The sequence below is a fragment of the Oryctolagus cuniculus genome, chromosome 2 (assembly GCF_051225735.1).
Source record: "Oryctolagus cuniculus isolate XC-2025 breed Fujian yellow rabbit chromosome 2, ASM5122573v1, whole genome shotgun sequence".
Taxonomy (NCBI): domain Eukaryota; kingdom Metazoa; phylum Chordata; class Mammalia; order Lagomorpha; family Leporidae; genus Oryctolagus; species Oryctolagus cuniculus.
In genome coordinates this window covers 163,972,735-163,985,677 of record NC_142868.1, presented here as the reverse complement: position 1 = coordinate 163,985,677, position 12,943 = coordinate 163,972,735, and the positions used below count along the sequence as shown (strand labels likewise).

Here is a 12,943-nt window from a genome sequence, read left to right as displayed (position 1 = left end):
GTGACAGCTAAACTTGCCGGTAGAAAATTTCAATGGAAATTTGATCACCCTGTTGTTGAAAACTCTTGGCTCAGTTTTATCTGACCTCCAACTATCTTTCTTTGATGTCCTAAAGCATTTTACTTATTTTTTATGAAACATTCCTTTACATCTTTCAACACTGCAGCCATGATTTTCTTCTAGTATTTCGTTTTTTAAAGATATACTCAATTTTATTTGAAAGGCAGTTACAGAGTGAGAGGGAGAGACAAAGAGAAAGAACTTCCATCAGCTGGTTCATACACCAAATGGCTTCATCGGCCAGAGCTGGGGCAGGCCTAAGCCAGGAGCCTGGAAATCCAACCAGGTCTCCCATGTAGGTTGCAGGGGCCCAAATACTTGGAATATCCTCCACTATGTTCCTAGGAGTATTAGCAGGGAGTTGGATCAGAAGCAGAGGAGGGAATAGTGCTGTGGCGCAGTAGGTTAATCCTCTGCATGTGGTGCCAGCATCTCTACCTCTCTCTCTTTAACAGTCTTTCAAATAAATAAAATAGATCTTAAAAAATAAATAAATAAATCTTTTCAAAAAAGAGAGCAAAGAAGTCTATTAAAAAAACTGGTTTTCTTTGCAGGAAGTTTTGAAAGATAGTATGTAGTTTATTCTTTTTTTTTTTTTGACAGGCAGAGTGGTTAGTCAGAGAGAGAGAGAGAGAGAGAAAAGTCTTCCTTTTCCGTTGGTTCACCCCTCAATGGCCGGTGTGGCTGGTGTGCTGCAGCCGGCGCACCGCACTGATCCGAAGCCAGGAGCCAGGTGCTTCCTCCTGGTCTCCCATGGGGTGCAGGGCCCAAGCACTTGGGCCATCCTCCACTGTACTCCCAGGCCACAGCAGAGAGCTGGACTGGAAGAGGAGCAACTGAGACAGAATCCAGCGTCCCGACCGGGACTAGAACCCGGTGTGCCAACGGCACAGGCGGAGGATTAGCCTATTGAGCCAAGGCACCGACCATATGTAGTATATTCTACAATCATTTTTCATGTAACAGTTTGTTTAAACTTCTTACAGAATAAACTTGTTCTTTATTTTGAAATAGTCATATGTGAATTGTTAAAAGTAATAGAAGAAGCAGCTGGCCTTGTGGCACAGCAAGTTAAGCCGCTTGCGATGCCAGCATCCCATATGACCACTGATTGGAGTCCTGGCTGCTCCACTTCTTTTTTTGTTTGATTTTTAAGATTTTACTTATTTATTTGAGAGGTAGAGTCTTAGACAGTGAGAGAGGAGACACAGAGAAAGGTCTTCCATTTGCTGGTTCACTCTCCAAATGGCTGCAAACGGCCGGAGCTGCGCCGATTCAAAGCCAGGAGCCAGGAGCTTCCTCCAGGTCTCCCACATGGGTATGGGGGCCCAAGGACATGGGCCATCTTCTACTGCTTTCCCAGGCCACAGCAGACAGCTAGATTGGAAGAGGAGCAGCTGGGACTGGAACCGGCACCCGTATGGAATGCCAGCACTTTAGGCCAGGGCTTTAACCTGCTGCACCATGGTAGAGTTACAGAGAAAGAGGAAGGAGGGAGGGATGAGGAGCGGGTAGGGGTAGGGAGAATCTTTGAAACACTGGTTCACTCTTCAAATGGCCATAACAGCTAGGGCTGGGCCAGGCCGAATGTAGGAGCCAGGAGCTGCTTCCAGGTCTCCCAAGTGGGTGCAGGGGCCCAAACACTTGGGCCATTTTTTATTGCTTTCCCAGGCACATTAGCAGGGAGATGAATCGGAAATGGAACAGCTGAGACTCAAACCAGCATGCCTATGTGATGCTGGTGCCACAGGCAGCTAAGCCACAATGCTGGCCCCAAAAATCATAGTTTTTAAAAATGGTAAAATAACTGACAATGTCTTGTACTCTCAAGTTATATTTTTCAGTAAAGCGTAAGTCTTTACATCTTTCTAGGTAAAATCTTCATTAAGAAATTGGTGCTTCTTTTTAAAAACATCCTTAATGTAAATTTCTATATGGTACCTAAGAATTTTTTTAAAATAAATACAGTGTAATTATTTACAAAAAGCTAATTTGGAAAGTATTATGGTATAAAAAGATAATTTTCCATTCAAATCCCAGCACTACTGACAGCTACATGTTGAACTTAAGGTCATTAACTGAATTTCATGAATGCTCTCAGGATTCAGGAGAGTCCTTAATCTAACATGAGCTTTCAACAAGGCAACTCCAAAATCTAAACTTTCAGATTCCAGCAAAGATCATTCAAGACAAAGGCCACTGGTTACTATTCAATTAGTATAACTATAGAAAGAAATCAGCTAAATTCTTTCATATTTACTAAGTAGCAAAAATATGGCAACAAATTCAAGTCTAGATCAGTAGTAAGGTTGGGAAAAGAAATTTACATGATAAACATTTCACCAGAGTACCAAAACTGTTTTGGGACCTCTGTATAGGTGGACAATACTAACAAGCCACAAGGGTTTGAAGGAGCAACAAACTTTCAGTGGTTCAAAAACATTGGGTTAAGGGTTATCTCTTGGAGCTTTCAGAAATGGAGGATATACAAAGAGTTAATCAACTAGCATATTATTTTCACAAAGATTTTTCTAAAAAGGATTTAGAGACTTTTATAGCCCGAAACAATTAGGGAATACTTGTTTCACTATTTCCTTTAAACCAGAAGACGACTATGTATTTAAAATAAAATTGCAATATGAAAGTCTGCTAAAAGCACTTTTTGTTGTTTGTGCATTTTGTTTGTCACCCAATGTCATACTAACAACTCTGCATCTCATTCCAAAGCACATTATACTGTGAGGTAAAATGAAAAAGACCATTTTTTGTTTCCCCAAGGGGGAAGTACTTCTGTTAAAAGCATCTTTTTTATGAGACTATTCTTTCTGAATTACCAATAATGCAAACCAAAGAATTAGATACTGTACTCTAAAATTTAATATTTGTTCAATTCTTATTCATATCCTATAGACATCCCATGTGTACAGGGAAAAGTATGGTAAATGCTTAAATGACTTAAGAACCTGAAAGACTGAACGTTTTTGTCCTTCAATCAGCAGGCTGTCAGGTCAGGAGCCCTCACTTCGCAATAAAAGTTTTTCTGCTTTTCCTATTATTGTAACTAAACTCTGTTAAAAAGAAATGCACTAGCCCAAAGGAAACACCCACACCCTTTTTTGTTTCCATGAGCCTGATCACCTATAACTTTATTAAGGCTAGGCAAACTAATTCCAAATACTTCATGTAAAATCAAGTACTAAAGAGAAGCTTTCTTAGGAAATTAAAAACAGCAAACTACTTAAAACTACTCTCAAAAGTTTGAAAAGCAAAATGAGAGGTGAATTAAGAAATTAAATAAGATTAAAAAATCCACTGTATTTCATTTTTGTAAGACATGTAATACTTGAGGCCACTCTTGCCGCATAGTGGGTTAGGCCCCCACGTGAAGCACCAGCACCTCACATGGGTGTTGATTCGAGCTTCAGCTGTTCCATTTCTGATAGCTCCCTGCCCATGCTCCTGGGAAAGCAGCAGCAGATGCCCAAGTGCTTGGACTCCCACAGCCACATGAGACCTGGAACAAACTCCTGGCTCCTGCCTTTGCCTGGTCCAGGTCCAGCTGTTGGGGTCATTTGGGGAGTGAACCAGAAAGACCTCACTCTTTCTGTCTCTCCCTTTTAGATAAATAAATCTTTAAAAAAATAAATATCGGGAGCCAGCACCATAGCATAGTAGGCAAAGCTCTGTCTGTGGTGCCAGCATCCCATATGGGTGCCTGTTCATATCCTGGCTGCTCCTCTTCCAATCCAGCTCTCTGCTATGGCCTGGGAAAGCAGTAGAAGATGGCCAAAGTCCTTAGGCCCTTGCACCCACATAGGTGACCCAGAAGAGGCTCCTGGCTCCTGGCTTCGGATTGGCGCAGCTCCCGCCACTGTAGCCATTTGGGGAATAAACTAGGGCATGGTAGACTTTTCTCTTTGTCTCTCCCCCTCTCTATAACTCTACCTCTTAAATAAATAAATCTTTACAGAAAAATTAAAAATAAATTTTAAAAATGCAATATTTTATTGTAAAGATTTAAAACCATTTTATTTTCTCACAAGATATAATACTCAGGAATAAGTACATTTTCCCAATGAACCCAGTTAGATGTGTGCACCAACTATTATCCTGGCTTTCTAAACTATTATAAATTGGTAAAAGACAAAATCTAACCTTGAACATTTTTCTTCTTCTGATATCCAACTAGCAATGGCCAGAAATAGTGAGTTCGGACAGGAAAACCTTCTTCCTTCAAAGTCTTCATTAGCGCTTTTGCCAAATCTGAAAGAGATACCGTAACATATCACCAAGCACCCTCAGCCAATCTTGGTGCCATGGTTGTTAACCGTAAGGAGACAGTACCAGTTTTGTTGGCTACTAAAGCACAATGGAGCGTGAACTGCAAAGGAGATGAGTGCATCTGTGCTTCCTTTAGCTTCTTGCAGTAGTCTATCAGCTTGTCCACAGGCTGGGGAGAAAAGAATCACCATGTTAGCCAGACTGGCAAGTAGCCTCCTAGCTGATCTTCTACAGATATGCTACCACTTTAGGGATGAAAAGTTTGAACACTTTATCCTCTTTCTGTCCAAAAAAATCAAGATTTTTACAATGTTTACAAATGACTTCATCTTGCAAAATTTCTTGCACTGTTTTACAGAATCGTATTTCACTGCCAATTACGAAGTCTGCAAAATTAAATGAAAAGAATACCGTATCCACAGTCACACAGTGTTTTAAGAAGAAACTGCCAAAGTCAGTCAGGTTGTCTTCCTTTGATATAGGACATGCTAATAAAATTTGCAATGCAGTATCTTCCAATTTTTCAGTGACTAAAAGCAAAATGAGGTTCATTGCATCTGGGAAGAAAACAGACATCTTTTGTTACTAAATTGAACAATATTTTTACACTGCAATCAATGCTAAAGACAAAATTAAGAATTGCAAACACCAAAAGGATGTCTACCTAGTAACACTAAAACACTTCCCTATCAAAACATCCCCATGTATCCATTAAAGACATTTCTTACTTTACCTTGTTCGTATTTTGTAAAGAATCCTATGTTTACCTATCACAACCTCCTGTTGTTAGAAAATGCTCTTTCTATCATGTAAGAATGGCACTTTAGATTTTTATAAAAATTGGAAGACTACCTGGAATATATCTTCTTTCATATGTAATTTTTTCCAAAATTTCTGAGACATACTGAGGATATCCAGCTTTACTGAAGCTGAAGATAATCTGTAGTAAGTCACGGTCCATCAGGTAAAGATCAGATTTTTCCACCTTCTCCAGGGTCTGCAGACAGTTCCCAGAAAGTGGAAAAACAAGTCAGGAAGCTATATTTTTAACATAAGTATTAAGAACTGAAATATGAAGATTCAAAAAATTAGGAACAGATATCTCTGAAAAGTTTAGGACTTCTTTTCTAAAAAAGGAAACATTCTATTTCAAACTAATATGATGTACCAAAGTGCAAGAATTCTCCTTCAAATTATATTTTCTACAAGGAGACATCTTTAAAAGCATGTATAAATGACACTTTTCTGCTTCATATAAAACATAAAACAAGCTTATACAAATGATTTTGAAGTACATTCATTTATTTTCTATAGGTCATACCTGCTTAACACGGTCAATGTCACCCTTCTCGGCGTATGCATTCAATAATGCTAGGTATGTGTCTGGGCCAGGCTCAATGCCGGCCTCTTTCATCACTGTGAGAATATTTTCTGCATTCTCCATATCTCTGTAAGTTAATTTATTACAGAGTAAAGTATTACTATACTATGGTCAAATGTAATATAATTATTTGATCTGAAAGATATTATTTATGGTTACTAAAATCAATAACTTTAAGTTACCATTTGGAATCATGTTATATAAAAAGGCTAAATACATATCAAACTGGTTATATGTCTCTGAAATACTAAACATGAAAAACATGTGAAATTTTTACAGTAACTTTCCTAAAGCCCTAAATTATATAATAATTACATAGAGTAAATATTGTACCCCGCCAGTGCCATGGCTCACTTGGTTAATCCTCCACCTGCGGCGCCCTCATCCCATATGGGCGCCGGGTTCTAGTCCCGGCTGCTCCTCTTCCAGTCCAGCTCTCTGCTGTGGCCCAGGAGGGCAGTGGAGGATGGCCCACGTGCTTGGGCCCTAGCACCCACATAAGAGACCAGGAAGAAGCACCTGGTTCCTGGCTTCAGATCAGCCCAGCGCCGGCAGTAGCGGCCATTTGGGGAGTGAACCAATGGAAGGAAGACCTTTCTCTCTGTCTCTCCCTCTCACTCTCTATAACTCTACCTGTCAAATACATTACAAAATAAATAAAAAATAAAATGGCAATAAAAAATATTGTACCCATGTCTACTACATTAAATATGACTCAGAAGGACAGAATAACACTAAGTAACACTTGAAAAATGAAAGTATTTTCCAAAGCAGTTAATAAACTTGACAAATTTGGTTACTTCGTGTCCTGGCTGCTCCTCTTCCAATGCAGCTCTCAGCTTATGGCTTAGAAAAGCAGTAGGATAGTCAACTGCTTGGGCCCCTGCATCCCCATGGAAGACTTGGAAGAAGCTCCTGGCCCAGGATAAGCTCAGCTCTAGCTGTTGTGGCCATCTGGGGAGTAAACCAGCAGATGGAAGTCCTCTCTCACTGTCTCTCCCTCTTTCTGTCTGTAACTCTCCCTCTCAGATAAATAAATAAATCTTTAAAAATAATAATAAAGTGGAACATTATATAAAAATTTTAAAAAGAGCAAGTTATAAAAATACTAACATGTGGGAGCCAGCACAGTGGCGTAGTAGGCTAAGCCTCTGCCTGTGGTGCCAGCATCCCATATGGTGCTAGTTCTAGTCCCAGCTGCTCCACTTCTGATCCAGCTTCCTGCTAATGTGCCTGGGAAAGCAGCAGAGGATGGCCCAAGTGCTTGGGCCCCTGCACCCGCATGGGAGACCCAGAGGAAGCTCCTGGCTCCTGGCTTTGGATTGGTCCAGCTCCGGCTGTTGTGGCCATTTGGGGAGTGAACAAGTGTATCTCTTTCTCTTTCTCTTGCCTCTCCCTGTCTGTAACTCTGCCTTTTAAATAAATTAAAATCTTAAAAAAATTTTTTTTTAAATACTATCATGTTCTACTTTATACACTTCAGATTTATTTGTGAAGGTGTATACACACATGCTTTAAGAATTTGCTGCAGGGCAGGTCATAAAGTCAGCACCTGTGATACCAGCATCCTGTAAAGGCACTGGTTCAAGTCCTGGCTGCTCCACTTCTAATCTAGCTCCAGGCTAATGGCCTGGGAAAGGCAGTGGAGAATGGCTCAAGTGTTTTGGCCCCTGCTACCCATGTGGAAGACCCAGCTGGAAGACGCTCCTGGCTCCTGGCTTTGGGCTAGCCTAGCCCTGGCTGTTGCAGCCATCAGGGGAGTGAACTAGCAGATGGAGGATCTTTCTCTCTCTTTTTCTCTCTCTGTGTCTCTCCCTTTCTCTCCGTAACTCTTTCAAATAATAAATAAATCTAAAAAAAAAAAAAAAAAACAACAACACAACAATTTCCCACAATAATTTTCTATAAATTTAAACCTTGCTTAAGAACCAAAACATTTTGTTGGACATTACCCAGCTCTTGCATGTCCTGTAACAAGAGCACTGAACACAGCTTCTGTAACAGGAAGATCCTTAGTTTTCATAAATCCAAGAATCTTGCTGCAAAGAAAGAGAAATGAAAATACTCTTTGGAAATATATATCAAAGACACTTCCCACAACATGTATAGAATTAGGCTCTAAGTTCTTTATTTTATTTTGAAATATAAAATCCTTGCTTTAAAAACTACAAAGTGAAAACTGATCTGTTTCCCACAAAATCCCACTCCCTGAGTATCAATATTTTAAATACTCTTGTTAAAAATCCAAAGTAACTTTTAAAAATCTGATGGCTCTACTCTACTAATTAACCTTTAAAAAGCATAAATTTCAATAAGATTCATTAAGTTAAAATCATTTCAATTTGTCTCTTATCTCCCAATCTTCAGTCTCAAGTGGTACTAAGTTTCTTTAGCCCACAATTAACTTTATATGAATATGTGATTTAAGGAGAATACTCTCAGCTTTGTAAATGAGCTGATGAAATATCCTTAGGAAATGGTTTTTTTAAAAAAAGTAAGGCCAAGCTTATATCTCAGTGATTTTTCACTTCTGCTCTAATAAATCAAGGTTTTAATTAAAACAGCAGTTTTTATTTATCTTTCCTTCTTACACAACAATTTATATTTTTTCTGAGTCATATTACCAAATTTGTTAGGCTGAAATACTTGTGAAAGAATTTCCTTACAAAGAAGAAATTTTAAAATCAAGGAGTGGATATATTCTGGGTATACAAAATTTACAAATGTGTTTGCTTAAACACAGATTTCTAGAGAGCCATACCTGGCACCTTCAATATCTCCAACATTACAATAAGCAGCAATCAATCTCTGGTATGTTACCTGTCAATGAAATGTGCCAGTTATTTTTTTTCATATTTTTGAGTTAAAATTTTTAAAAAAGTGAATTTGACCAATAAATATTCTTAACAGGGACCACCTACTCGATTTGGTTGAATATTTGCTTCCTCCATTTTTGCCAGGAAATCAGTTGGCGAGAATTTATATTCATTTTGAAGATAGACTTTAAGTAAAGCATTGTAGTGACTCACATCATACACAGTACCTATAAATAAAATTTAAATCAAAGTTTTAGAAAAGCACTTAAAATCATCTTTATCAAAACTGAAATCATGTACAACTAAATGTAACAAACAAAAAATTATCTATCACCTTAGCATTTCACCCATCTATGGGACACTTAGACCCATCGATAGAGCAAGTGAAGCATGGAAGACAGTAATTACTGAATTATTGTAATTACAAGTCACTACCTATTCAGAAACCAAAAGGTCTCTTACTTATAAGCATAATACTCTATTCCTGTGAGAAAATGTTGACAATACTCCTGCATGTAAAAGTGGCTTAAGGACTTATCTATACCAAACTCATTATTGGCCAGATGGATGGGTTACACCTGAAGTTCTTTTATACCGGGAGAACCGTGTTGGCAACTTGATTACTTACTAACCAGGCCACGCTAAACCTTCTTCTTTGAAAGACTCATTCTGTTTTCAGTTGCTAAATATCAGTTCTGATCTGCTATCATCAATTATCTGTCTTCTTATGACTTTTGCTTGCTTTCTGCATTCACACTACCTACAGCCACTACAATGGAAGGTCATCACTCAGCCTAAATCCACCTATTCACAACTTCATGGTTATCCTATTAATCAAGTGCTAACATGATCATTAAAATTCTCATGAATTTAAATTTCAGATATTCATTTAATTGCTGGTGGCCACACAGTCCTAGGGTCAATATCTAATGTTAGATTATGAGATTTCAGGCACCAAAGATTTGTCCTAGTATATTAATGCTAACTACTGTAAAAATAAAGTCTTGGGGCCGGCGCCGTGGCTCACTTGGCTAATCCTCCGCCTGCAGCACCAGCATGCCATATGGGCACCTGGTTCTAGTCCTGGCTGCTCCTCTTCCAGTCCAGCTCTCTGCTATGGCCCGGGAAGGTAGTGGAGGATGGCCCAAGTGCTTGGGCACCTGCACCTGCGTGGGAGACCAGGAAGAAGCACCTGGCTCCTGGCTACGGATCAGCATAGCTGTGGCCATTTTGGGGGTGAACCAACGGAAGGAAGACCTTTGTTTCTGTCTAACTCTGTCAAATAAATTTAAAAAAATAAATAAATAAAGTCTCCCCACAACACCTTTGAGGCAAGTGCTATTACTCCCATCTTATAGATGAGGAAAACAGATTCTTTCTCATGTCCAAGGTCACGTAACCAATAAGTGACCACAGATTGGAACCTAGATGGTATAAGCCTTGAGAATCCAATGTGTTAACTACTGTAAAACTTTATGCAGGGCCTTAAAGAGGAACACTGTGCAAGTGAACCTCTGGCATGCAATTTTCAACAATGTCTGAAAATTCATTTTTTTTTCTGACAGGCAGAGTTAGACAGTGAGAGACAGACAGAGAAAAAGGTTTTCCTTTCTGTTGGTTCACCCCGCAAATGGCCGCTATGGCCAGTGCACCGCGGCCAGCGTGCTGCACCAATCCAAAGGCAGGAGCCAGGTGCTTCCTCCTGGTCTCCCATGTGAGTGCAGGGCCCAAGCACTTGGGCCATCCTCCACTGCTTTCCCGGGCCACAGCAGAGAGCTGGACTGGAAAAGGAGCGGCTCACTTGGCTAATCCTCTGCCTGCGGCGCTGGCACCCCAGGTTCTAGCGCCGGTTGGGACGCTGAATTCTGTCCTGGTTGCTCCTCTTCCAGTCCAGCTCTCTGCTGGAAATTCATTTTTAACAAATCCTAACTCAAGCTGAACTCTGCTAATAACAGTTAGCCTCAGCTCCAGGGTTGCAGGAAATAATATTCTAAAATCTTATGAAAGGTGAGTTCACTTTGTTCTATTAGAGAAGCTGAGGAAATTGCTCAAAAACCAAGTAACACCTAAACTGGCTTTTCCTATAGATTTTAGTTAAAACCAGCATTCAATACAACTCTTTCAGTTTTCATGCTTTCTGTTACACTGGAATAATGTAATTCCATATACAGCAAAAATGTTTCTGTAAGTCTCAGTAAAATTTTTATCCCTATACTTACTTATTATATCCCACTAACTGCATGGGTCATTTCTTTAAAATAAGGTTTTTAAAAACTGAATTTTGTAGTATGAATTTTAAAGTCCAGATCTATAACTTAAATTAAAAACTCAAAGTTTGGGGATATAACCCTAAAACCTGTTACCTTAATAAACAAAAGCTAAAATAGCATCATCACCTAGTGTATTTTACCCCATGTCCACAGACCTCCAACAATCTTTCACAGTTTGGCTCTGCTGTCCACTGTTTTTCAGTGTTTTGCTACTATATTCTTATTCAGTCTTTCATGTGGTAACTTTGTAAATTATCATCCACTGGCATTTATTTTACACTTCTGTTATTAAACTTGAAGGCATGTTCAAAACTACTATTATTTTGGGTCAATGTCTTGCCTAGATCGAAGCTTACTCTTCTGCTAACAGTATAACTAGACAGCCATTCTCTCTTCTGCGTGTTGTCTTGGACTTGTCCACATGAAATTTTTGCCCCACTTTTCTATCAACAGAACTTTAAAAATTATTTCTGTAGTTATGTTAATGAGCTTGGCATTTAACAGTTCAGGAAAAAGGTATCTGAAAACCTTAATATATATATAATATATAGAATATATAGAACTATATATAGTCAATATATAGTTCTCCCTGTCAAAATCATATATAGTTATAACAGAGTGTAATACACTATCTTTCTATGGAATTGTTAGGGCTCTTCTGCATTTTAGAATAAAATCTTTGGCTCTCAGATCTTCACTGAGATGTCCACCTCGTCTGTCAGGTGTATTCTTTTCATTAAACCTGGCTAGCATGCTTACTGCTCCTGTCTCACATCTGAAATTCTTGCACGCAGACAAGGATCTCTGAGCAACTGTCTCCTGTAACAATTGGCAAGGCCATCCAGCTCCAGATGGTCATGAAGCAGGGCTTCCAGACTATCCCAGTGGACTATGTGACCAGCCCTCTGAACCATGCAGGACAATCTTTCCCAGGCTATCCCCAAACACCATAGGACAGGCAGCACGAGAAGAACAGCCACAATCAGCCCTATGCCCACACACCAGCTTGAAGAATAAACACAAGAAAGACCTTCACCCATTCTAGCCCCATAAGATTATGGGTTATTTTTCTTTTGAGAGGGGAATTTTAGGCAGCAAGGTAGACAATAACCTATGTGTATAATAGGAGCTGTGGAACAAAAAAAGAATTTTTGTGTGCCTGAACAAGGAAAGAAATGTAGAAGCAAGCCTTGGAAGCATAATAACATTTACATATCAAAAGTCTTACCCTTTTTTCAATAACCTTGTTCAATAACTCCTGCCCATAGCCAAGAGAGCTATTAGATCTAATATTGTGCTGAAAAAGTCCTGGGAGGAATTTCACAACTTAATTCCATGCCCAAAGAAGTCCTCCACACAACATCCCAGAGTAGGGGAGGGGAAGGAGAACTGCCTGGCTGTACCCCTATCTATAAAAACAGTAGTCTGAACGCAGAGTGGTTTCTCAGTTCTTTATTGAGATGCCGACCTGGTATGTCATGTGTATTCTTTTCATTAAATTTGGGTACCATGCCTACTGCTTAAAAACAAAAAAACTAAAAAGCAATCCTTCTCACACATATTTTTTCATAGCCGTATTTAATTACATGACTTAATAGCACACAAAAACTTCTAATTTGGGGTAACTTTTTTATCTTTACTTTTCTAGTGAATTTATATGTATCTACTTTTTAAAAATTATTTTAAAAATGAACCTATCTTCAAAATAAATTATGAATGGATTAAAAACTATGAGGTAAGGGTCTACAGTTTTTTTCCTTATAGGCCCTATATATTTTTGAAGGATATAACCCTAGGAATTTTATATATTGTGGCTATATTTAATTGTATTCTTCTATTTTATTTTTTAACTAGAAAAGTGATGGATTCTCAAACATTATGTCCAGCTAATTTTTATAATTATAATTTTTCTGGGATTTTAAAATTGTATCACCTAAAAGACAATAATTTCTAGCACTGCTTCATATCATAGATCATTGTATTCATGGGACAGTTGATTTTAGATTTTAACATGTTAAAGAACATCTTTCAATTAAGATTTTTAAAAAATCAGGAAAGAACATCAAATCTTATCAATACTCTGTCTATGTAACTATTTTTTGTATGTATTATATTCATATGGCTCAAAATTGAAA

At 38.6% G+C, this 12,943-nt stretch overlaps 1 protein-coding gene across 1 annotated transcript in view; it reads right to left on the bottom strand.

Moving 5' to 3' along the window:
- The window catches only part of LRPPRC (leucine rich pentatricopeptide repeat containing), a 110,361-nt gene that overhangs the window by 82,090 nt on the left and 15,328 nt on the right, over positions 1-12,943 (bottom strand). Inside the window, exons 4-11 of the mRNA XM_008254465.5 lie at positions 8,644-8,765; positions 8,484-8,542; positions 7,675-7,761; positions 5,663-5,789; positions 5,194-5,338; positions 4,753-4,898; positions 4,405-4,510; positions 4,216-4,323 (exon numbers count right to left, since the gene is read on the bottom strand). Of these exons, the coding sequence (XP_008252687.3) occupies positions 4,216-4,323; positions 4,405-4,510; positions 4,753-4,898; positions 5,194-5,338; positions 5,663-5,789; positions 7,675-7,761; positions 8,484-8,542; positions 8,644-8,765 (900 nt within the window). The remainder of the gene's footprint in view (positions 1-4,215; positions 4,324-4,404; positions 4,511-4,752; positions 4,899-5,193; positions 5,339-5,662; positions 5,790-7,674; positions 7,762-8,483; positions 8,543-8,643; positions 8,766-12,943) is intronic.